The sequence below is a fragment of the Desarmillaria tabescens genome (assembly GCF_030435595.1).
Source record: "Desarmillaria tabescens strain CCBAS 213 chromosome Unknown EV420scaffold_3, whole genome shotgun sequence".
Taxonomy (NCBI): Eukaryota; Fungi; Basidiomycota; class Agaricomycetes; order Agaricales; family Physalacriaceae; genus Desarmillaria; species Desarmillaria tabescens.
The window spans coordinates 1,613,205-1,632,719 of NW_026848302.1; the positions used below are offsets into that span (position 1 = coordinate 1,613,205).

Genomic DNA, 19,515 nt, shown 5'->3' on the forward strand with positions numbered 1-19,515 from the left:
ACTGTCGGACGCGAAGGCAATTGTCGAAACAGTTCGCCGAGTTTCGCCAGATGCACTGGTGAGAGCATCGCGTTTCCTGCTCGACAAGACGCGTACTGAAAGGCAGTTTAGGTCGTAATGGATGCTGTTTGCTCAGTTGCCAGTGAAGAGATACTCATGGATGAATGGGATCTTGATGTTGTTTTGACTGCTAGTCAAAAAGGTCTCGGCACCCCTCCAGGGTTGAGTATTCTTATAGCGAGCAAGAGGGCAATTCAGGTGACTAGTTTTCATCAAGTCACTGCCGGGCTTTACAGAACTTTCTACAGAAATTCGAATCACGAAAGACACCTGTAACTTCATATTATGCCAGCTGGAAGAAGTTCGTATCCTATAGGTTCTTCGTAATTATGTTTGACAAATTTTTGCATGTAGATGGCTACCAATCATGAAAGCGTACGAAAGCGGGAACGCAGCTTACTTCGCAACGCCGCCCGTCAACCTCATCTACGCGTACCATGCTTCCCTCAGCCAAATCACGAAATCAAAGCCTTCATTACCTGAACGGTTCAGGCTGCATAAGGAAGTCAGCCAGCGTATCAAGGGTGTAGCCGCAGACCTGGGAATCAAGCAGGTCCCGACGGATCCTGCATATGCCGCCAATGGAATGACAGCGGTGCGTCAACTGATTTGACTCCCTCGATGTCAACTTAATATTTTCAAAGCTATATTTCCCTGCCGGAGTTAGTGCGGCAGACAGTTATCGGTCCCTTGAATCAGAAGGGAATTGTCGTTGCAGGAGGTCTGCACACGGCAATCAAAGGTGATCTTCTGTTATGTCGCTCAGTGTCTTCAGGCTAAATGTTCTCTTTCTCTTTAGACAAGTACTTCCGTATTGGGTGTGTATACTTGTCTCTCATTCTTAAATCATGCATGCTTAACGGATATCCAGACATATGGGAGTTACGGCGGTTGATCCCGAACGCGGAGATGTAGATAAAGTGGTTGCGTCGTTGCAGGATGTCCTGAAGGCTGCGCTCACGAAATAGAAATGAATCCAGTAACAAACATGTAGAGTTGTGTAATTTGCAAGCAATACCCCTCACCACATAGCGTCTTACGATCCGACAGCGGTATTTGAGCTGAGATTGAACTTGGATTTGACTATGAGCAACTCACTCAGTCCCTCAGACGCTGTCTTCAAATTGGCGTTCCAAAGCTAATAATGACTCGTCGCCACTTGCCATCCTCTTTTCCTAGCAAAAAACAACGCTCTACCGGCAACCTATCATTCTCGTCGGCAGCCTGCCTTTCATAGCAGTGCGCACTTTTGAATCTCGTCCATTGGAACAGTCGAAGGCCAAGGAAGGACTGTTGCCTGCTCACAAAGATGAAGATTATCTGGAGAGTGACGCTAGCGCTTTGCAAGCCATCGAGGAAGGACGCCGCTTATATGTAGGGAATCTTCCCTATATGGCGAAGAAACAGGACGTCCAGGCATTATTCGAAGGAGATGGTTACACCGGTGTTCGACATTATCCTCTATTCGGTACTCCTAATAACGCGCGCCTACAGAAAACGAATTGATATCTCCATCGACCCCTTCACGGGCCGGAACCTCTCGTATTGCTTTGTCGATCTTCGGGAGTAAGGGAGGAAGCCAATCGTGCAATGGCAGACCTCAACCAGCGCGACTTTTTGGGAAGACCAGTGAAGATTGGTCCAGGCAAAGCCAGGAGGCCGAGGCCGCATCCGTCGCCGAAAATCTTCCCGCTCGTTTTCGAAGGCTGGCGCGAATCGAATGCCTCAGATCACTGGGAAGGATATGCAGCTCAAGGGAAGCGATTGTACGTCGGCGGGCTGCCGACTATGGCTTCTCATCGCGTCCTCAATGAGAACATTCGTGAGCTTTTCCGCGGCTTTCAATTGTGAGTTGCGTTCAACATATAAATTGATAGCATTAACCGTTAATTCACAGGGAGGCTGTGAGCAAGATGATTTCCCCACCCGTCCACAGGCCAGGTCCGCGCAACCATTTTTATGTCTTCGTGGATTTTACGAATGCCACGGAGGCGGGAGAGGCGGCGAAAAAGCTGGACGGTACTTTGGCGTTTGGGGGTAGAATTCGGGTAAGTAGAGCCAAAGATAATAGCAACTCACGGAAGGTGGGTGAGAGAGCAAGATGGGAGGAAGAGCAACAGAGGAATAATTTCCCAGCATTGGAGCACGATAAGAATAATCCGGAGTATGATTGAAGTGTATATACACATGCGAATAAATAGATCCACCAGAATATAACGGCTACAATTTTGCCTTGGCTGATTTGACGAGAGATGAATTATGTTGTAAAATTTCAGCTGCTTCATTCACCATATTCTCCAAAATATCCTTCGCAGGCAAGATGTCCTTGATGAGCTGAAAAATATCGATAAGTTTGGTGATCAGGATGAACAAGTCAGAAGATATACCCCTGAAACTTTACCCATTAACCAAGGACGACCTTCCATAGATTTCTCCGGATGTTGTTCAATATCCCAGTTGGCTGGGATGACCCCCTTTGAAGTCAACTCCTTGATTTCAGCCTGGCGATTTGTCTCCCAATCTGCTACATAAGGCGTCTTAAGAACGCGTAGCGGCCGACCAGTGAAGATAAGGGTGGTGATAGCATCGTCGTACCCAGCTTTTACGATAAGGTCCTTGTGAATTTTGGGTGCTCCAGCCTCGACAGATGCCACAAAACGCGTTCCAACCCCTACCCTTACGTGTCAGTGTTCACGAATAGTGAAGCGAGGAAGCATAATCGACGTACAAACTGCTTGGGCGCCCCAGGCGAGATTAGCAGCCAAGGACCTACCGTCATAGACCGCGCCTGCCCCGATGACATACACTGGTTGCCCATTTAGCGGCGCCTTGTGTCCCTTGACAGCATCCACGCACGCCGGGATCAGAATACTGGCGGGCGTGTCCCCAGTGTGCCCGCCGCCCTCGCCAGCCTGAGCGCAAATGATGTCCACACCGACCTCCAAGGCTTTAGCGACGTGTTTTGGATGGCCGACCATATTCATAACGGGTATCTTGGCCTTGTGCAGGCGCTCGACAACTTCCTTGGGGGGTACTCCAACAGCGCAGACAAAGAGAGACGTCTTCTCTTCAATAATTACATCGATAAGTTCATCAAGCTTTCCTTTGGTGTAATCGTACTGTATGAGATCCTGTTAGTGTTTATTACCAACGCCTAGATGGAAACACGTACATTTGTCTTGCGCGCACTTCCGCCGACCTGTGGGAGTAGGAGATCGACACCGAAAGGCAGACTAGGATCCTTGAGGTCGTCCTTGATTGCTTTGATCTAACAAGACACGCCTTCAGTACTGTACAATCTGCCCGAGGCTAACGTGCAAGTACCTGCTGACGCAAAATTTTTGGGGTATATCCAAAGCCACCGATGACTCCCAGACCACCGGCATTGGATACAGCAGCAGCTAGCTCTGGACCCGCCGCGACATTCATACCAGCAAGAAGTACAGGATGCTTAATTCCGAAGAGCTCCGTAATGGGCGTAGTGATGACCGCCATTGCTATCGTTGTTGTAGATGAGTGGGAGAGAGAAGAGAGGGGATAAACGATGCCGGATGCTTAGGAGGAGGAGGTTATATAGATCGCCTGAAGAGGGATGTCAAGAAGCATGAGATTTTTGAATCAGTCAATCGACCGATCATGCGGTCGGTTATTAAGAACCCGAAACCGGACAGCCATGTCGATGCTGTTCTTATGTTTCGCATAAAATCACACGAATTCACCTCCAAGTACTTTGATGATCCATGGATCTTATCCGGAATTTTCCCAAGAACGATCTGCGCATGACGTCGCTGGAATGAACGTGGCCTATTCAGGGATACGGCATCGGTAACTCTTCGACAAAACTGCAACATTTCGTCCCGTAAACATCATTAATTTCGTCAAATTAACCAGTACAACAGCATCAAGATGATTCTTTATATTCTCCTTCTCCACCCATGCCCACGTACCATTCTTTACCAGAGGTAGTGGCCGAAATGTACCCAGCCCTAATAGTGAAATCACCAAAGCGCTCTCCTTCTAATCTCTCTAGAGCATATCTTTTGATCATGGGCTCTAGGATAGCCAAGATCTCAGGCTCGGTGACCGTTTCTGCATCACAAGATTAACGTAGCACTGCAGAAAAAAAGTGAGGAGAACGAACCTCGGTAAATTTTGTTTAATCTTTGGCCATAGAATCCGCCACCAAGCAGCATCGAATATGAACCGGGTGCTTTGCCAATGAAGGCAACCTCTGCGAAGTTGAAGTCAGAAAACGTATCTTCAAGGCTAGAGTACGACATGCCTCCGAGGTAAGGGCGTGCACACCCGTTCGGACATCCAGTCATCCGCATCACAATTGAATCATTCCGTAGACCGTTCTTCTCGCAAATTTTTTCCACTTTGTCAATCAACAATGGGAGATACTGTAAGCAAAACAGAATCAGCATTGCAAAATGCGCAAACGTCCAAGCCACTTACTCGTTCTGATTCTGCCATGGCGAGACCTAAAGGAGACGGACTCGTCAGCTGTGTGCAATCTAATGATAGAAGGCTTTACGCACCACATGTCGGGAATGCCACACATGCTGAGGAGGACAGCCTAAGCCCAGAATGCACGAGATTGTCCAGTTTGTACTTTGCCAAGATCTCTTTAATGACCGGAAGCTCCTCGTTTGGCACATCCGATATCACCAAATGCTGGTTAGCTGTTAACCGGAACGTGCCTTTGTGCACTTTAGCAACCTCGCGTAAACCAGTCTTGAAATCTTTTCCAGGTTCATCTTGGATGCGTCCATTTTCGATGAACATCAAGAAATGGTGCTTGCCATCTTCGCCTGTCGCCCAGCCGTAGTCGTCGACATTGCGGTCAAAGGTGAATGGCCGTGCAGGCTGGAGGGCGAAACCAAGTCGTTTCTCAACCTCCGCCTTGAAAACGTCAAGTCCCATGCGGTCTATCGTATACTTGAGGCGAGCATTCTAGATGCAGGAGTGAGCAAAATAATAAAAAGAACCGTTCCATAGTTAGGCGCTACCTTTCGACTAAACAGGAGTAGTTAGCGATGAAACCAGGGAGTCGACACAGAAGACGTACTCAGCACGGTTTCCATTATCCCGTTGGGTCAACATAACCTTCTCTGCGACGAGCTTACCCTGTTCTGGAGTGCAGAAACCAATGATACTGCCAGCCCGGGGGTATGTCTTCTTGTTTCCGTGTGTAACACCCATGCCTCCACCAACGGAGACATTGAAACCAGTCAGTTCACCGTCGTTACCGACAATTGCGAAAAAGCCCAGATCGTTGGCGAAAACGTCGACGTCGTTGGTAGGCGGTACGGCAACAGCGACTTTGAACTAGACGGCACTGTAAGCGTGGGCGAAACGACAGGAACTGGATCAAATACCTTTCGGGGCAGATAAAATTCGCCGTATAGTGGTTCGAAATCCTTGACGGCGTCCCCTGCAACCATTTTCTTATCCAGCCAGATTTCGTGGTATGCAGTTGTCCTGGGAATGAGATGCTCGCTGACGGCCTTCGTGAACGCAAACACTTGACTATGTAGCTTCGACATTGTCGGAATGGAAGAACAGATGACGTTTCTGCTTTGCATAAGGACGAGAGTCACGCACAGTAAAGTATTGCACGTACCTGTTGACATCTCCACATGCGGCGAGTGTGTCGAGGAGAACCCTGTTAATATCCTGGATGGCGGGCTTCAAGTGTCGCTTGATGACACCGTGGAACTGGAAAGTAGCTCTTGTCGTAATCTTGAAAGTGCCACACCCATGTTCGTCTGCGATCTCATCCATCTGCAACCATTGTTCTGGCGTACAAACACCACCAGGCATCCTCACTCGGATCATGAAGCTATACGCCAATTCTGCTCCTTGCGCTTGTCGCTCGTCCCGAATGTCTCGATCGTCCTGTTGGTAGATACCATGGAACTTCGTAAGTTGGCCGTCGCTAGGTGCAAGAGCGCCGGTGCTGAAGTCTTGGAGACCTTCGGCGATCGTTCCACGCAGATACTGTGAGGCGGCTTTTATGTGCTCGTTCGTAATGGGTTCAGGCTCGGCCTCTGTGATCTCGATAGAGTCGACTCCGAGGACCTTCCACAAAAGCTGCTCCCAGGGTTTGTATCCCGTCTCAGGACCATCTGCATCCTGGTCATCACCGAGTCCCAACTCCACAACACGCTCGCCGCCCAGCTTCTCTAGACGAGAGTCCAAGTCTTTTCCAGGTTTGTTGTAGTAATGTGCATCTTCGGGTCTGGGCCAGTAGTGACTGTCACCCATGCCGAAGACACCAAACTTGAGCTTCGTCAGGGTCCGATCGCCACTCGCAGCTGCAGCGTTGAGCGCCTTGTAAAACTGACGTCCATTCTGAGGCGGCTCACCCTGCCCAGCGGTAGATGTGATAAAAACAACGTATTCTTCCTGAGCCAGACTGTCCAGCGGCATGGAATCGAACGAAGCCAGGGTGGTGGTGGAAAGTCCTCTGGCCTGGGCGCGATGGGAGAGGCGCTTGGCCTTTTTCTCAGCATTTCCACCATCAGAAGCATACAAGATGAGCAAAGGCGGGGCATCCAGCGACGACAAGAGTTCGTTGTATGACTGTTGCGCCTTCTGCTTCCTTGCCTCTTTCACGCTCTGCCCTAAGCTGCTGACTAGTTCAGTGGCCATCGCTGGCTTCGATCGAACCAGTTGAGAAAGGTGATTCTGGCGGTCAAGGAACTGCTGGAGGTCGTTCTTAATCGAGTCAGAGTCTAAAGAAAATGGCTCCTTCCCCTCGCGATCCTTCGAAGGATCCCAGCGATACAAGGGCCAGTACCCAGAATCAACCGCGAGCTTGGTCTCTTTGAGTACCTCGAGAGCAGGGGAGTTATCCGACACATAAGGCAAGTAAGCCAGGACGACACTCGGCCCGTCGTAATGGTCAGCCTCTGTGAATGCTTGCAAAACCTGCGCATATGACGAATAAACGGCCACACTGGCAACATAAACGTCCCCGTGGTTCATAGCATACAGGCCCACGTCATGCTTCCGCCTGCTGGGCTCACCAGAATTGCGAGAAGAATATGGAAGGCTGTCAATAATAAGAACGTTGACATTCAGGCCCGACGCGACAGCGTGGTGCAGCCCGGATGATCCCAAATCGTACGACCATGCATCAGAACCGATGATCCACCGGGAAACAACGGGGAAATGTGCCCTGAGAGAAAGAATCCGTGTGGCAGCAGGATGCGGTAGCGGGTCAAGTTTCAGCGATGCCACAATTTCCTCCCCGAGACCCTTGCTCTTCTTACTGTCATCCTTTGCGAGTGTCCATTTACTCAGCAATGAATGTAGTTCCACATCCACTGCACCGCTCTGCAGCAATTCCTGAACAGCGTTAATGAGCTGTTGCCTCTGCTCCAGCTGCGCTCGTACACGACCCAACGCAAACTCGGGAGTCGTAGCAATCTCACCCTGAGATGCGACCAGTGAAGGCGAGTTTGCGACTTCGAGACGATCGTCGAAGAGATGCGCCAGAATTTTACTATAGGATGCTTCGTGCTTGGGGACTAAGGGTGCAATGCTACTAGGCGTTGAGGCCGATGGTGGACTCAACTCAAGCCGCGTCGACGGCGAGGAGGTCGATGCGTGCTGTAGGAACTTGAGAATGTCAACAGAGGCGATGCCATCGACAGCGCCGAAAACACCGCTTTGAACGATAGGGCGTGGTTCATGGCCTTGCAGGGCACTGACCACGTCGAGGTACAATGGCGTCCACTTCATCGACCATTTAGAGATGTGCTCTAAAACTATGACTCTCTTTGCTGTAGGAGGAATGGCTGCAATAATGCGCGAGGGAGGGAGAGGGGTAACGAGAGATACGGATGTAATGGACACGCCCTCAGCTGTAGCTGGTAATTCATGGCCCAAAGTGAAGATGATCGTCTCTGCGTCACTCGCACCCTGTGAGACGAGGGGCCTCAGGGGCCGACGAACGAGGGATACAGTGCTCAGAGCCACAATCTCGTACGCTTTGAAAAGATCGTTTACGGCCGAGTTGTCCGTAGACTCTTCGGAATGGCCGTTTGAATGGCTATTCGCATGGTCGTTTGTACCGTTGACGCCATTTGTATGTCCATTGACACCATTCCCGTTGGTGGTAGACACATGACCGTTGCTGGCGGCCGGAGAGTGTTTAGAAAGTCTGCTGTCGAGAAGGAATGGGACAACCTGGTCCTCCGGGACTTCTTGCGCTATATCCGCGGTGCTTGAATAGTAAGCATGAACGACGGCCTTTTTCTCTGTTCGAGCTAGCTTGGATGCCAGCAGGGCATGGTCATGAGCTTGTTGGGCTGTCGTGGAAAGCAAGAAGAACGGGATGGCGGACCGTAGAAGAAGGACATCAGAGAGGTCACCATCAAGTGCAAAATGGAGTACGAGTGGTAGAGAGGACAACTCCGATATGCGAAGGATGATGTTAGTAATGGTCCGGGGGTTTGCTGATGCGGTGAAGGAGATGAGGGAAGCACTGGCGTTTCGGAGGATGGACCCTACTGGATCACCACCTGAAGGGATTGATACGATGGCCGGTCTCTGTCTGGAGGCAGTTGACAAAGATGTGAAAGTCTGAATAGAGAGGGAAGTATTTGGCGGAGGTAGCTGAAGATCCACCAGGGTGTCCGACGCCAAGTAGGCGATCCGAGCAACGGTACTGGTCATGATGGTCTACAAAAGCTCATCAGTAAGGTTGCTTCAATGTCATAGAAATAAAGAGGGACATACGGTTCAGCAAATGGGAATGGTAGTCGTGCAAGTGCAAGTGCAAGCTGAACCGGCATTTCTGAAAAAATCATTTTGGCGTATAAAGCACCTCATACCTTTGTGATTGTTTGGAGAAATCATGGACATGGAAGCGTCTTGGAATTCCGAATTCCTAGCTGCCGCCATTGATTGAAAGGGTCCCAGGCCGTTTATTTTGTTGTAACGAGCACCTCATTCTTCTGTATACTTGCGAATTTTGGCCTTGTGGTTCAGGGCTTACTGATTGCAGAGATTGTCATTGGCTGATGATCACCCGGATTATACCGGACACCGGACCGGTGTATTTGCGCATATTTCTTTCTCGAGGACTTGCTTTTTGGAGTCATAAAACTTCGCAGAGCCAAGCTCAAACAGCTCCGTATCATGCCATCTGGACGTTTCAAAAGCTCCTTCAAAGGCGGAGGCCGCCGAAATGAAAACAACAGAATTTACTCGAATCCTTTACCCATTCTATTCACCGATGATTCTCCCAAGCCAATACGGTCTGTACTCAACCTTCTCGGCCTATCTGTAGCCCGAGTTCAGACGCCTCACTGCGAGGCTATTTTCGACCCCACGACTTGCTCCGTCTGGGTGACAAATTCTTCAGATGCTTTGCTCCTTTGGAGACGGGGTTTCTTTGGCAAGGGTGACCTGTCGCGGAGTGAACCCAGCTGGCTCGCCCGACAGAAGACCATGCGAGGAAAACGTAAGTCCTCTATCTCCCTGGAACTACACTCTCTAAAATCGCTACAGAGATTACATCTGAGGAGATCCGTGAAAAGCGACGGGCGGAACGAAAGCAATTCAAGTTAGACCGTGCGCGTGCAATTGCTGCCGTAGCCGCAGAGGCAGAGGCCATCTTTGAATCCGAAGGACGCGTCATAACTCCTGCTCTTTCTGGACCCAACATTCCCTCCGCAGCGACATGGAAACCAACCCCTGCAACAACGAACGAACCCCTTTCTTCTCTCCCGTTGCCATCATCCCCAGATGCAGATGAGGAAGAACTGGAAGACCTTGAACATCTTCAGCTTACCCTACCCGAAGCATTTTTTCTCATATGGAATTTTGACTGTCTCACTGTGTTGAATCCTGATACGGTTAGCTACTGCGTATCTTATCCACTGTTCTCAATGCAAATGTCTTTTTATTCAGCACGAACCCATGAGTCTCGAGCAAATATGGAATATGTTCCAACAGGTGCACTTGTTCCCTCCCATACCAAATGCTCCCGTGCAACCGCTTCAGTTCGACAATCCTTTCCTGATTAACTATGTTGTGTATCATTATTATCGCTCTCTCGGCTGGGTCGTCAGAGGAGGACTCAAGTTTTGTGTTGATTATCTTCTGTATAAACGGGGTCCTGTCTTCTCTCATGCGGAGTGAGTCATGCCATCCTCGATGAGGCCTTCACTAAATCTGCCTACAGGTTTTCCGTAGTCATATGTCCCGTATACGAAGATCCTGCAGATCAAGAAAACTCGGTGCTCAATGTCCAAAATGCTTCGCCTTTCGCATGGTCCTGGCTCAGCACGATCAACCGTGCCAACACTCAAGTGCAAAAGGTACGATGTTCATTCATCAAACAGTTTGGTGTTGACTCCTTTCAGACTTTGATGCTCGCCTACGTAACCATACCAGCACGATCACGACTATCCTCGGATGTGCTTAAATCTCCCGCTTGCTTTTCGCACTACTCCGTTAGGGAGGTCGTCGTGCGCAGATTTATTCCAGCGAGAATGCGCGATTGATGTTTTTCATTCATATCTAAAAAGCAATGCTGTATACATGACATTACGCGTACTCATCCCGTCCAACAATAAATAATACACCTGCCATGGCTATCTCGGCGTTGTGGGAGAATGGTGCATGATGCCTGTAAGAGAAAGGTAGTATTGCCAGTGGGATGTTGTCATGACGAAGGAATAAACGTCGAAAGCAATAAGAATAAAAGATGATAGGAGATGGAGTAGGAAAATCATATTGCCCCTCTGATGCCGACTTTCCGATACTTCTCCTCGTAAGCCTGGGTCAGATTAGGTAAGATAGGCCTACAGTCGAGAATCTTCTCTGTGTCGGGACTGTTGGGGTTGGTGAAAAAAAACGAGGAATGTTCAGTAAGGAACTCGCGTGCGGATTCAATGTCGTCAAAAGCCAGTTCGTTGTGTATGAAACTCAAGGGAAGAGTTTTGTAGCTGTTGTTTACACCATTCAATAGTAGATCGCAGGCAAAGGATGAAGACTGACGCTTTAGTCATGATCATAAGAGCTTTGGCCCTTTCTCGACCTATCAAATGATCCATGATGTATCCGCCCATGTTCGGGGCATTCATGTACAGTTTGAACAGTGCGTGATAGTTCCCCATAGCCAAAGACTTCTGCACGTCCAGTGCATGCTTTACGGCGGAATCCGATTTCTGTCGAGGTGTTAGCTGACCTACGTAGAGATTCAATTCTGTAACAAGGTTAGAGGTCGTTTACGGTCTCGAGGAAACACGACGGACCACTTCTGTTGCGACCATGCAACAGCATAAGGATGCGATAAGCGGTGAACTCCTCTTGTTTTCCCGGTATTCCTAGTTCATATAGTGTCTTCAACGTGGCTTGACATTGGTTAAACTCAACCATATCGTTCTAGAGCGCCCCAAGATCAAGATATGCAGACTTTAAGAAGGAACAACATACACTTTCTAGAGCCATTCGTGCGTGTATTTCGTAGACCTGAACGGTGAAGTCGTTCTTTATTCGCTGCACCTGCACGGAGAGTCAAATGTAGGGAAAAAAGCAACACCATAATGGAGAGGACGACAAGATACACACCGTTAGATCCTGTCGGAGACTCTTAAATTGATTACATATCCAGCTGTACGAACACTTCTCTCGCCACCGCTTCTTGAGTTCCAAAAGAGTTTGCTGGAGGACAGCGTAGGGCCGTATTTGCTCCGGTTTGGGTTCCTGCAGGAGCGAGTTAGATGCTGGAGCAAGACGAGCTCACAACGCACAGAAGTTAATCGCAGATAATCCTTGAACAGTTCTTGAGAGCTCCCGACTATTGTATACCGGTCCCAGTCAATTACGTTCTGACACTGAAGTTAAGTCGATGACGAATACCAGCAGGAGGTGCCCACGCACCGGGTCCGCATCGGGATCATCAGCCGAGTTCACATAGGGCGAAGATGGGCGAGTCGTTGGTCGGTCGTTCAAGTGAGCATATTGTTGACTTGCTTTGAGAGTAGCGTTGCCGCCTAGTGACTTCTGTCGTTCGATTTCATGTTCTCGCTGGAAGCGTTGTGCACGTCGATTCAAGGCCGTGGGATTATTGAAGTCCGAAGTATGATTTGAGGCTTGTTTGAGTGCAGACTTCTTGGCCTTTTTGTTGGATGTAGGCAGGTCGTTACTGAGGGAGGCTCGAACGGCGTTAGACTCCAAAACATGTGTAGATGACATACCTCTTGCGCTTGAGTATAGGCTGCTTGGGAAGCAAACTAAAGGGAGGAAAAGCAGGGCATAAATGCATAATATGGCAGGAAAAATATGTAGGACTTCAAAGACCTTTGCAATTGTATCCCAGCCCAGTCCGTCGTCCAGAGTGTTTGTGCCGCGAAAGCATCAGCAATTACCTTTCTTAATTCTTCTTGGGCTTCCACTTTGTTGCTATCTGTCATTTGGCCTAGGCATTTTGCGACCCAGTCTCTGTGATTCGAGGTTAACAAGAGCCATTGAAGAGTGTTTTGTACACACTTGAGCTGTGGAGGCCATGACGCGGAGGACATCGCGAGTAAGCGAAAGCTCTAGTGAGAGGAGAAGGAAGTGCAGGATATGGTCACAGGTGGCAGTTACAGAGGCCCACTGCTGGACTCGACGACAATCGGCTCCCGATCCAAACATGAACAAATTGAGTGTTCCCATGTGCAAGTTGACTAATTATTGAGATCATCTTATCTACAATACACAGTATCTAATGGCCCTTATCCGCAGGAGGATCGTAAACTAGAAGACAGTGAGCGAACAGTGATAGGTGAAGTCGTGAGAACTTACAGATCTTCCTGTTTTTGATCGTAGTCCATTTGAAGCGCTTGACGTAGACGCTGAGGGCGAACAGAGCGGAGAACAAGATAACAGCCTTAATTCCGTACTTCTTCCTCTCGTCATGTTCTGGCTCAGCCGCCCAGTTCAAGAAAGTCGTGACATCTTTTGCCATCTGCGATGTGGTAGCGGGGGTACCTGGATCAGGCGTCAGGTACTTTCAACTGCCATGGACTGCAACGTACCATCATCATACTCGACAATACCATCGAACAATACTCGAGCCATGGAGATAGCACCGCCAGGGAAGAATGGGTTGTAGTTCATACCATCACGAATTTCAACACCAGCGGGAGCATCGACGTATCCGGTCAACAACGAGAAGATGTAGTCCTGGTATTTGCGTGAGTAGAGGGCATCAATATGAACGCAAAGAGACTCACAGAACCACCGTGGCGAGCCTTGACGATCAAACTAAGGTCTGGGGGCAATGCACCTGCATTTCCGGCCCGAGCGGCTTCTTCATTGGGGTAGGGAGGGGGCATGTAGTCTGCCAACTTTCCTGGGCGCATATACATCTCTCCCTGGTCATTGGGACCATCCTGGTATTCAACCTCTTCTGCCATGGCACGTACTTCATCGGCGGTGTGTGACACACCAACGAGGTTTCGCCAGGCAATACGGTCAAGTGAGTGACAAGCGGCGCAAACTTCACGGTACACTTGATAGCCGCGTCGAATGCTGGAAAACGAGATTCAAGTCAAATAAGCGCGCAGACGACGGGCAAAACCGGAATACCTCGCGTGGTCAAACGTGTCAAAAAAGCCATTGTGAGACCATGGGTAGGCAGGAGGGTGAAGACCTGCATCGCTGAGGTGGCTAGCATGGGCTTCGCCAATAAAAGGGAGAGAGCCGTAGAGATGGGTATACCAAGCCATGGTGCCCGCGGTGAAGAGAGTTGCCGACACGAGAGTGACGCGAGAGTTCATGAAAGCCTACAACAATATGTATTACAGTCAGAGCAATAAAGAATAACGAAAATACTGACCTCGAATGCACTTGAACTGGAGCCAGCATGCGTGGAGGCGAAGCGGACCTGAGGGGCGTTGGAATGTCATTTCAGTATCAGAAAATGACGCTCGTACCGCAGTAGACCGCGAGCCGGCCTGAAAAGTCGAACGTGAAGCTCTAAAGGCGCCGGCATTCCTGAAGGCCCCAGCGGGTAGCCTTGACAGCATTTTCGATGTAGGATTTTGGAGGAAAGAGCAGGTGAAGCCCGTCACGGTCACGGCTCACGGCTTCGGAACTAGGCGGAACTAGGGCCGTCGTCCAATCATAATCTCCGCATTGAACGCCTAACCGACCGCCAGCGGAAGCCGCATATACTCAGGGACAAAAAAAACATCCGATGTTGGCAGCTCCAGATTTCATGGTGTACTTGTTCGATATATGCGGGGCAACTGATACATGTACGACTAAGAGATATATAAAGAGAAAATAGGAGACCTAAGCGTAAGAAAAATAAAAACATCCCATGTCGCAGCTGTAAAAGCCGCATGGTGTCTGAAAGAAAAACATATTGTCTGTGGCCACAGCCCGTACTGCACCATAAGGCTTGATTAAAACAAACACTCGCAGAGTTCTGCAAAAGAATCAGCTTCGAGAACGCACAGAAAACTGCAGACGGACCTTCAGCGCAGCAACACAGACACATTCCAGCCAGGCAAGCCATGCATCCACCTGAGCCCCCGCCTCCGCCTTTCTCGGGCTGTTGTCTGTATAAACGGGTCAGTGGGTTCACAAAGACGATCTCAGGAGAGCGACGAACACTACGACTGTCTGGGGCTGAGGCTGGGGCTGATATCCTCCGCCATAGCCTCCCTGCTGGGGGTAACCTTGCTGGGGGTAGCCCTGGTAAGACTGCTGAGGTGCCTAAATCATCAATGAATGGGTATCTTTGCGGTAAAATGATGACCAAATGTACCTGCGGATAATAGCCGCCCTGTCCTGGTGGTGCGCCTACGAAGGATGTGGCAAGTCAGCATGGTGTCAATAACGTAGAGCTTCCTTCGTGGCGGTCAAGGACATTCAAATGACGATATTCCACACGGCCACGCAGTCTCCACTTGAGCAGAACGCATACCTTGAGGAGGGTAGTACTGGCCTTGGGGTTTTCCTCCGTAATAGTCGTTGGCGGACATGATGTGTGAGGATGGCAGGAGGATGTGGGAGGATCTTATGTAGTCATCCACCACGTGCTGCCGCAGCGAAAGCGATGCAACCGGCTCGATCAGGTTTTTTTTTAGACCTGTCTCTCATCTTAAGGTCCGCAAAAATAGCTTAATGCTGTGTCGTGCCAACGGTAAAGGAATAATGAACTCCATTGAAGATATTTGAAGACGAAGACTATAAGCATATTGCTTGGGTTTTCAAGTCTAAAAAGTAAATCCCTAAGGGGGGCGCTGATGTATAACGAAGGCGAAATTTTTAATAAATGCGTCGTGGAAGAACGAAGAGTTGTTTATGTCTACGGGCTTGACTGTGGCAAAAATGAAAACATCCTGGCACCTTGCCGAAGAAAGGATTGCGTTAGTCTCGTTTGTGCTAGGAAGAGCGAAGTAAGTGGCGGGAGCCGAGGGCTACAACGAAAGGAAAAGAACACACGGACTGCTGTATATTGATCCTGTGGTAGTACATCAAATGGAAGAGTCCGTGTCTCGGCGAGTACGGTGCCTTGCTCAGCCAAGCTGATATTACCAGATGAGTCTGTACTGAAAGGGCTGATACTAATGAGTAAAGTCACGTAGCCAAAAGGTGAAAAACACTAGCCTAGAAATTCGCAACAGAGATATACCAAGTTGGAAACGTCCACACCACCGTATACTCACGTCCGGAAATATAAAGAACAGGCCCGTGTTTCCTTGAAGGTCTTCGAGAATGTCTAGAGACGAAACTAAATTCCCGTACAACAGAGGCGGTCCTTGGCCCATTGTGTAACCACCGTCCATACGTGTGAGCCCGTTGTCCGTATAGAGCGACAGATGGGCAATGAGAAATGGAAGTTCCGGCTGGCTGTTGGACCATCGGAAGTCAGTGAGTATACAGATGCGGCGGTGTAATGCCACGTACGGAATGACCGGATTGCCCGAAGGATCCCTCACTACAAGTCTAGCAACTAGTGGTGGGGTGAGCGGTAGCCGGGAAAGGCTGGCATTCCGAAACTCGGCTGTTTTCTGTGGCTGTTGAACGACCTCGAGCTGATAGGTTCTATATGATAGACCAGTATATCAACGGATCATGAACCAATTGAATAGTTTCGTACAAACCTAGTATAGGATTCGGATAACAGGGACGAGACTTGAATACGGGGCTGCCTTCGAACGAAATGAGGAGGAGGATATTCTGGAGCTGATCTGCGCCCGGACGAAGTGGAAGAGGATTGAGATAGATTTTGGGAATATACATGGCTGCTAAAAGATTGTGGAGTCGGTGATGAATCAATATTTTCTCTGCAGACGCGTGTTGAATGCGGAGATTTGTGTGAATGCGAAAACTGGCGTGAGGCGATGCTTTTGACCTTGAGTCGTAGAACGTATGTCCTTGAAAATGAGCGTTTGTTTTTGTAATAGACGACGGCATTAAGACGGAACTAGTGGGTGACACAGGTTGGTACAAACTCAACGCAAGCGACGTATTTGAACACATACCCTAATATTGCGGTGGCGCTGTCGACCAAATCCTGACCGCACAAGAGGAAAAGTGGTGGAGGACGAACGACCGCATTGGAAAGCAACGTGTTTGGAGTCATGACATTCGTCACTGAGAGGGAAGTCATAAAGGGAATGAGATGGCAAGAGGCAGGAGGACGTGAAAAGATCAAGCATTGTAAACTGCCCCGTAGATCAAGTACGTGGCAATGAACAGTGGAATCAGATGTCGTGGCTAGGCAACAATGATTTATAGTGTTTGCCCAAGGGATGACGTCCAATGCCAACGAGGGAAATAAAACGAGGTTGGAGAGATCACCTAACGTTCTGGAAGTATGTCAGATCAGGGGCCCTGATATGGCAAAGGATATGCCGCCATCTAGCTGGAACAGATGATTTTGAATGGCTAACATCAGTCGGGTCTCATGTAAAATTCCATAGAATCCGCTCACAGATACCATCAAGCGCCAGGTCCAAGAAGTAGGGATTAGTATTAGACAATACATAAGGTGTCGATTAAACGATCTTTTTGACATAACTCCAAACTCCTGCTACCCCGGACATGAAAATTGCTGCTGAGAGCGCGGGCTTTACTCCGGCTATGGAAGACGAAAAGGTGTGAAGATCACGGAGAAATGGCTCTTAGAACGTAAAGTGCGTACCCGTTGACTTGTACAGAACTCCCGTAATTGCACCAGCTCCCATGCTTCCGAGAATATCGTGCTTTCCTCTCATAGCGTCAATGGAAGAATTAACTCCATTATACACGAGGGCTATACAGGGAGTAGTGTATGAGTACGAGATGATATCGGTAGATTGATAGGACGGACCGAGGACACCAGCCGAGTTGCCAATAAATGTGCCTCGTCGAGTCACGGAGTTGAGGATACTGTTGATCCGCAGTCTGGTGTTTGACACAGCAAGCGGTCTTCGAGCGCCTTCGCGCATGCCCCACAAACCACCAAGGGCCAGACCTTGGTAAACCAGGGTGAGCATGTGATGGAGAAAAACAATAAGAGGACTAAAGATGGGACACCCGAGATGTCGAGATAAGGTGAGAGTGTATTCAGGGAGTAAAATGAGGCCCAAAGCGAGAAAGGGAAAGCAAAAGTGGTAATATGAAAGAGATCTTACGCACCACCGAGATACATGGTACCAGTTCCATAACAGAGATCATCACTAAAACCCCTGGAGGGAACAGCAGTACCAGCGCCAGGGATATCATTTGTCTTTTCATCTTCGAGAAGAAGATAATCTAATTTGTCACCGAACTCGGCCAGCGGGTGCAGCTTTGCTGGGTCATACGCGCCCATTAGCAGGTCAGATGCGGTAACAGCACCGCCAGACGACGACGACGAGTCTTGGGACTGAGAGAATGTCGCATTTCGTAGGTAGTCTGTTGGGCTGCTTGAGGACGAGGCCTGCGACGACGACGACATAGGGACGGTATAGGGAAGGGGGCGCTCGGAAGAAGCTGGATGTGGCTTGAATCCAAGCTGAACTGATCGGCCGGCTCAAAAATTTCAAGGACCGAGATCATCGCACGTGATCCCAGATACCTTTTCTGTCAACACTCTAATTGTCAAGGTTCACCAAAACTTAAAGCCAAACACAAGTCAAACCGTATCCTCATGTCATTCTGCAGGCGTTCGATTTCTCGGCTCAGTACCCACAAAATTGTTTTACAGTCACACCGTGTATCTCTTTTGTCTTCTCGGCCAATTACTGCTTCCAAACGGATATGTCCTGAATCCAGGTTTTCGGGTTTTCATGGAATATCGAGGCGTAAGTTATTCTGTAGGCATGTCCTAATTCAGGCAATCGAAATATACCTACAGGTTGGGCAACCTCTACTACTCCGCATTCTACTGCGACCGATCCAGCCGAAGTTGAGGCTTCCCGTTGTCTCGAACAGGGAACTCAGAAACTTGAAGAGGGCGATCTTGAGGCTGCAAAGAATCTGTATAAGCGGAGTGCCGACATCAAACGAAATGCCAGCTCCCTTTTCAATTTGGGTGTTACGCATTATCATCTCAGTTGGTCACCCTCTTGTGGATGCGAACCAAACTCATCTGATTTCGATAGAGGAGTTTGATGAAGCCATTGCCGTATGGAAAGAATCCATAGCCCTTCAGCCAGCCAGTCCGGATACCCATACCAGTATGTGATGTCGTACTAACCTTTTCCCCTACCTGACCGCCACCGGTTACCGGTAGACTTGGCTAGTGCATATATTATTTCTCCAGTTCCTCGCCCAGACCTTGCATTACACCATTTACAGTACGTCAAATACGTTCATTTTTTGTTCAGCGTTTTAACGACATTTGATCATGCAGTATTGCATCCTCGCTCTCACCGGAAGACCCTGAAATTGCATTCAATCTCGCGGCGGTTCTCGAAGCTAGTAAGCTTTTTTTCACTTCTTTTCGACCTTTTGTGACTATAATTAACTTATTGCATTAGCTGGGCAACTTGAAGCGGCCCTTGAACAATATCAGCGTAGTAAAGACTTCGGAGTTGAGCGTGCGGCAATGCATATCCGTAATGTATATCATCTTCCTTCCAGCTCTTGCGAGACAATTGAATGGTCGTTTCAGGTCAGTGCAAAAATACTTGGCCAACGCCTGAAAGCCGCTGAGGACTCGGAAAAACCTGAGCCTTGAATGACAGATTCCCTGCCTTTCACGCGGGCGTTGTTTTCGTGGCAACCCAAGAGAGTTTCGCGGACTAGCGGTCGACGAGAAAGGCATGGTCTGCGCATACATATCGTCTTCCATTGTCCGCTTATAGTCACAAGAGGAAGCCACTAAGCCACAGGCCGAGACAAATGTGATCGGTAATAACATAGTTTTTCAATAATTGCAAACACCGCTCTTACATAAAATCATTCGTTGTTCAAGACGGCGCATGGAATAAATCTTTGTGGAGTTCCTCTCGTCCAATTAGAGTC

At 49.1% G+C, this 19,515-nt stretch overlaps 11 protein-coding genes across 11 annotated transcripts; 4 read left to right on the plus strand and 7 right to left on the minus strand.

Moving 5' to 3' along the window:
* Positions 1-76: 76 nt before the first annotated feature.
* Positions 77-1,118, plus strand: EV420DRAFT_675560 (pyridoxal phosphate-dependent transferase). The gene is made up of 5 exons (XM_060483043.1): positions 77-258; positions 309-361; positions 415-655; positions 705-878; positions 932-1,118. The coding sequence occupies exons 1-4, from the start codon at positions 118-120 to the stop codon at positions 804-806; spliced, it is 537 nt and encodes a 178-aa protein (XP_060337873.1). The 5' UTR covers positions 77-117; the 3' UTR covers positions 807-878; positions 932-1,118.
* Positions 1,102-2,246, plus strand: EV420DRAFT_1508013 (putative ribonucleoprotein). The gene is made up of 4 exons (XM_060471409.1): positions 1,102-1,161; positions 1,301-1,504; positions 1,628-1,907; positions 1,958-2,246. The coding sequence occupies exons 1-4, from the start codon at positions 1,146-1,148 to the stop codon at positions 2,232-2,234; spliced, it is 777 nt and encodes a 258-aa protein (XP_060337874.1). The 5' UTR covers positions 1,102-1,145; the 3' UTR covers positions 2,235-2,246.
* On the minus strand, positions 2,247-3,779 carry EV420DRAFT_1508016 (2-nitropropane dioxygenase). The gene is made up of 5 exons (XM_060471410.1): positions 3,385-3,779; positions 3,233-3,328; positions 2,789-3,179; positions 2,448-2,731; positions 2,247-2,394 (listed from the first exon to the last, which is right to left on the minus strand). The coding sequence occupies exons 1-5, from the start codon at positions 3,553-3,555 to the stop codon at positions 2,281-2,283; spliced, it is 1,056 nt and encodes a 351-aa protein (XP_060337875.1). The 5' UTR covers positions 3,556-3,779; the 3' UTR covers positions 2,247-2,280.
* A 17-nt stretch (positions 3,780-3,796) lies between these two features.
* EV420DRAFT_1508022 (sulfite reductase subunit beta) lies at positions 3,797-9,079 on the minus strand. Its single transcript, XM_060471411.1, has 10 exons — positions 8,812-9,079; positions 5,687-8,754; positions 5,442-5,637; positions 5,132-5,391; positions 5,073-5,079; positions 4,602-5,016; positions 4,519-4,544; positions 4,343-4,463; positions 4,202-4,291; positions 3,797-4,149 (listed from the first exon to the last, which is right to left on the minus strand). The coding sequence occupies exons 2-10, from the start codon at positions 8,746-8,748 to the stop codon at positions 3,962-3,964; spliced, it is 4,365 nt and encodes a 1,454-aa protein (XP_060337876.1). The 5' UTR covers positions 8,749-8,754; positions 8,812-9,079; the 3' UTR covers positions 3,797-3,961.
* A 91-nt stretch (positions 9,080-9,170) lies between these two features.
* On the plus strand, positions 9,171-10,591 carry EV420DRAFT_1508024 (tRNA-intron endonuclease). The gene is made up of 5 exons (XM_060471412.1): positions 9,171-9,538; positions 9,586-9,932; positions 9,988-10,214; positions 10,262-10,397; positions 10,443-10,591. Exons 1-5 carry the CDS (start codon positions 9,214-9,216, stop codon positions 10,581-10,583), a joined length of 1,176 nt encoding a protein of 391 aa, XP_060337877.1. The 5' UTR covers positions 9,171-9,213; the 3' UTR covers positions 10,584-10,591.
* On the minus strand, positions 10,592-12,701 carry EV420DRAFT_1508029 (SAC3/GANP/Nin1/mts3/eIF-3 p25 family-domain-containing protein). The gene is made up of 10 exons (XM_060471413.1): positions 12,574-12,701; positions 12,385-12,525; positions 12,282-12,317; positions 11,965-12,229; positions 11,835-11,912; positions 11,653-11,787; positions 11,518-11,586; positions 11,337-11,466; positions 11,080-11,287; positions 10,592-11,027 (listed from the first exon to the last, which is right to left on the minus strand). Exons 1-10 carry the CDS (start codon positions 12,603-12,605, stop codon positions 10,811-10,813), a joined length of 1,311 nt encoding a protein of 436 aa, XP_060337878.1. The 5' UTR covers positions 12,606-12,701; the 3' UTR covers positions 10,592-10,810.
* Positions 12,702-12,727: 26 nt separating this feature from the next.
* Positions 12,728-14,187, minus strand: EV420DRAFT_1508032 (cytochrome c1, component of the mitochondrial respiratory chain). Its single transcript, XM_060471414.1, has 7 exons — positions 14,004-14,187; positions 13,907-13,954; positions 13,657-13,853; positions 13,302-13,599; positions 13,104-13,251; positions 12,871-13,056; positions 12,728-12,822 (listed from the first exon to the last, which is right to left on the minus strand). Exons 1-7 carry the CDS (start codon positions 14,094-14,096, stop codon positions 12,791-12,793), a joined length of 1,002 nt encoding a protein of 333 aa, XP_060337879.1. The 5' UTR covers positions 14,097-14,187; the 3' UTR covers positions 12,728-12,790.
* EV420DRAFT_1508035 (uncharacterized protein) lies at positions 14,188-15,162 on the minus strand. The gene is made up of 5 exons (XM_060471415.1): positions 15,002-15,162; positions 14,843-14,877; positions 14,687-14,790; positions 14,548-14,633; positions 14,188-14,500 (listed from the first exon to the last, which is right to left on the minus strand). The coding sequence occupies exons 1-5, from the start codon at positions 15,057-15,059 to the stop codon at positions 14,478-14,480; spliced, it is 306 nt and encodes a 101-aa protein (XP_060337880.1). The 5' UTR covers positions 15,060-15,162; the 3' UTR covers positions 14,188-14,477.
* A 413-nt stretch (positions 15,163-15,575) lies between these two features.
* EV420DRAFT_676250 (velvet factor-domain-containing protein) lies at positions 15,576-16,877 on the minus strand. The gene is made up of 5 exons (XM_060483046.1): positions 16,566-16,877; positions 16,185-16,507; positions 15,988-16,125; positions 15,688-15,930; positions 15,576-15,624 (listed from the first exon to the last, which is right to left on the minus strand). Exons 1-5 carry the CDS (start codon positions 16,740-16,742, stop codon positions 15,612-15,614), a joined length of 894 nt encoding a protein of 297 aa, XP_060337881.1. The 5' UTR covers positions 16,743-16,877; the 3' UTR covers positions 15,576-15,611.
* EV420DRAFT_676067 (mitochondrial import inner membrane translocase subunit tim23) lies at positions 16,878-18,061 on the minus strand. The gene is made up of 5 exons (XM_060483045.1): positions 17,704-18,061; positions 17,396-17,539; positions 17,228-17,338; positions 17,018-17,164; positions 16,878-16,948 (listed from the first exon to the last, which is right to left on the minus strand). Exons 1-4 carry the CDS (start codon positions 18,002-18,004, stop codon positions 17,082-17,084), a joined length of 639 nt encoding a protein of 212 aa, XP_060337882.1. The 5' UTR covers positions 18,005-18,061; the 3' UTR covers positions 16,878-16,948; positions 17,018-17,081.
* Positions 18,062-18,117: 56 nt separating this feature from the next.
* Positions 18,118-19,389, plus strand: EV420DRAFT_676354 (uncharacterized protein). The gene is made up of 7 exons (XM_060483047.1): positions 18,118-18,350; positions 18,404-18,601; positions 18,651-18,725; positions 18,782-18,845; positions 18,902-18,969; positions 19,029-19,111; positions 19,163-19,389. Exons 1-7 carry the CDS (start codon positions 18,197-18,199, stop codon positions 19,226-19,228), a joined length of 708 nt encoding a protein of 235 aa, XP_060337883.1. The 5' UTR covers positions 18,118-18,196; the 3' UTR covers positions 19,229-19,389.
* Positions 19,390-19,515: the final 126 nt, after the last annotated feature.

What these genes read in the sequence shown, in the direction of transcription:
- EV420DRAFT_675560 (XM_060483043.1), top strand. Translation starts at nt 118, where the DNA reads ATGGATGCTGTTTGCTCAGTTGCCAGTGAAGAGATACTCATGGATGAA. An exon ending in CGAGCAAGAGGGCAATTCAG is followed by an intron (nt 259 to 308) that starts GTGACTAGTTTT and finishes AACTTTCTACAG; the next exon opens with AAATTCGAATCACGAAAGAC. An exon ending in CCGCCAATGGAATGACAGCG is followed by an intron (nt 656 to 704) that starts GTGCGTCAACTG and finishes ATATTTTCAAAG; the next exon opens with CTATATTTCCCTGCCGGAGT.
- EV420DRAFT_1508013 (XM_060471409.1), top strand. An exon ending in CGAAGGAGATGGTTACACCG is followed by an intron (nt 1,505 to 1,627) that starts GTGTTCGACATT and finishes GATCTTCGGGAG; the next exon opens with TAAGGGAGGAAGCCAATCGT. An exon ending in CTTTTCCGCGGCTTTCAATT is followed by an intron (nt 1,908 to 1,957) that starts GTGAGTTGCGTT and finishes GTTAATTCACAG; the next exon opens with GGAGGCTGTGAGCAAGATGA.
- EV420DRAFT_1508016 (XM_060471410.1), bottom strand. Translation starts at nt 3,555, where the DNA reads ATGGCGGTCATCACTACGCCCATTACGGAGCTCTTCGGAATTAAGCAT. An exon ending in GAAGTGCGCGCAAGACAAAT is followed by an intron (nt 3,180 to 3,232) that starts GTACGTGTTTCC and finishes GATCTCATACAG; the next exon opens with TACGATTACACCAAAGGAAA. An exon ending in CTGGGGCGCCCAAGCAGTTT is followed by an intron (nt 2,732 to 2,788) that starts GTACGTCGATTA and finishes ACGTAAGGGTAG; the next exon opens with GGGTTGGAACGCGTTTTGTG.
- EV420DRAFT_1508022 (XM_060471411.1), bottom strand. Translation starts at nt 8,748, where the DNA reads ATGACCAGTACCGTTGCTCGGATCGCCTACTTGGCGTCGGACACCCTG. An exon ending in GCATGTGGAGATGTCAACAG is followed by an intron (nt 5,638 to 5,686) that starts GTACGTGCAATA and finishes TATGCAAAGCAG; the next exon opens with AAACGTCATCTGTTCTTCCA. An exon ending in CCATGGCAGAATCAGAACGA is followed by an intron (nt 4,464 to 4,518) that starts GTAAGTGGCTTG and finishes TTTTGCTTACAG; the next exon opens with TATCTCCCATTGTTGATTGA.
- EV420DRAFT_1508024 (XM_060471412.1), top strand. Translation starts at nt 9,214, where the DNA reads ATGCCATCTGGACGTTTCAAAAGCTCCTTCAAAGGCGGAGGCCGCCGA. An exon ending in GAAGACCATGCGAGGAAAAC is followed by an intron (nt 9,539 to 9,585) that starts GTAAGTCCTCTA and finishes AAATCGCTACAG; the next exon opens with AGATTACATCTGAGGAGATC. An exon ending in CCAACACTCAAGTGCAAAAG is followed by an intron (nt 10,398 to 10,442) that starts GTACGATGTTCA and finishes GACTCCTTTCAG; the next exon opens with ACTTTGATGCTCGCCTACGT.
- EV420DRAFT_1508029 (XM_060471413.1), bottom strand. Translation starts at nt 12,605, where the DNA reads ATGTCCTCCGCGTCATGGCCTCCACAGCTCAA. An exon ending in ATGATCCCGATGCGGACCCG is followed by an intron (nt 11,913 to 11,964) that starts GTGCGTGGGCAC and finishes CTTCAGTGTCAG; the next exon opens with AACGTAATTGACTGGGACCG. An exon ending in ATTATCTGCGATTAACTTCT is followed by an intron (nt 11,788 to 11,834) that starts GTGCGTTGTGAG and finishes TCGCTCCTGCAG; the next exon opens with GAACCCAAACCGGAGCAAAT.
- EV420DRAFT_1508032 (XM_060471414.1), bottom strand. Translation starts at nt 14,096, where the DNA reads ATGCTGTCAAGGCTACCCGCTGGGGCCTTCAGGAATGCCGGCGCCTTT. An exon ending in GACACGTTTGACCACGCGAG is followed by an intron (nt 13,600 to 13,656) that starts GTATTCCGGTTT and finishes CTCGTTTTCCAG; the next exon opens with CATTCGACGCGGCTATCAAG. An exon ending in GATCAAAAACAGGAAGATCT is followed by an intron (nt 12,823 to 12,870) that starts GTAAGTTCTCAC and finishes ACTGTCTTCTAG; the next exon opens with TTTACGATCCTCCTGCGGAT.
- EV420DRAFT_1508035 (XM_060471415.1), bottom strand. Translation starts at nt 15,059, where the DNA reads ATGTCCGCCAACGACTATTACGGAGGAAAACCCCAAGGCCAGTACTAC. An exon ending in AGGGCGGCTATTATCCGCAG is followed by an intron (nt 14,791 to 14,842) that starts GTACATTTGGTC and finishes TTGATGATTTAG; the next exon opens with GCACCTCAGCAGTCTTACCA. An exon ending in CAGCCCCAGACAGTCGTAGT is followed by an intron (nt 14,634 to 14,686) that starts GTTCGTCGCTCT and finishes CCGTTTATACAG; the next exon opens with ACAACAGCCCGAGAAAGGCG.
- EV420DRAFT_676250 (XM_060483046.1), bottom strand. Translation starts at nt 16,742, where the DNA reads ATGCTTGATCTTTTCACGTCCTCCTGCCTCTTGCCATCTCATTCCCTT. An exon ending in AGCGCCACCGCAATATTAGG is followed by an intron (nt 16,508 to 16,565) that starts GTATGTGTTCAA and finishes GTCACCCACTAG; the next exon opens with TTCCGTCTTAATGCCGTCGT. An exon ending in TCGGGCAATCCGGTCATTCC is followed by an intron (nt 15,931 to 15,987) that starts GTACGTGGCATT and finishes ATGGTCCAACAG; the next exon opens with CCAGCCGGAACTTCCATTTC.
- EV420DRAFT_676067 (XM_060483045.1), bottom strand. Translation starts at nt 18,004, where the DNA reads ATGTCGTCGTCGTCGCAGGCCTCGTCCTCAAGCAGCCCAACAGACTAC. An exon ending in CAACTCGGCTGGTGTCCTCG is followed by an intron (nt 17,339 to 17,395) that starts GTCCGTCCTATC and finishes CTCCCTGTATAG; the next exon opens with CCCTCGTGTATAATGGAGTT. An exon ending in AGTTCTGTACAAGTCAACGG is followed by an intron (nt 17,165 to 17,227) that starts GTACGCACTTTA and finishes CGTCTTCCATAG; the next exon opens with CCGGAGTAAAGCCCGCGCTC.
- EV420DRAFT_676354 (XM_060483047.1), top strand. Translation starts at nt 18,197, where the DNA reads ATGTCATTCTGCAGGCGTTCGATTTCTCGGCTCAGTACCCACAAAATT. An exon ending in CAGTCCGGATACCCATACCA is followed by an intron (nt 18,726 to 18,781) that starts GTATGTGATGTC and finishes GGTTACCGGTAG; the next exon opens with ACTTGGCTAGTGCATATATT. An exon ending in CTTGCATTACACCATTTACA is followed by an intron (nt 18,846 to 18,901) that starts GTACGTCAAATA and finishes TTGATCATGCAG; the next exon opens with TATTGCATCCTCGCTCTCAC.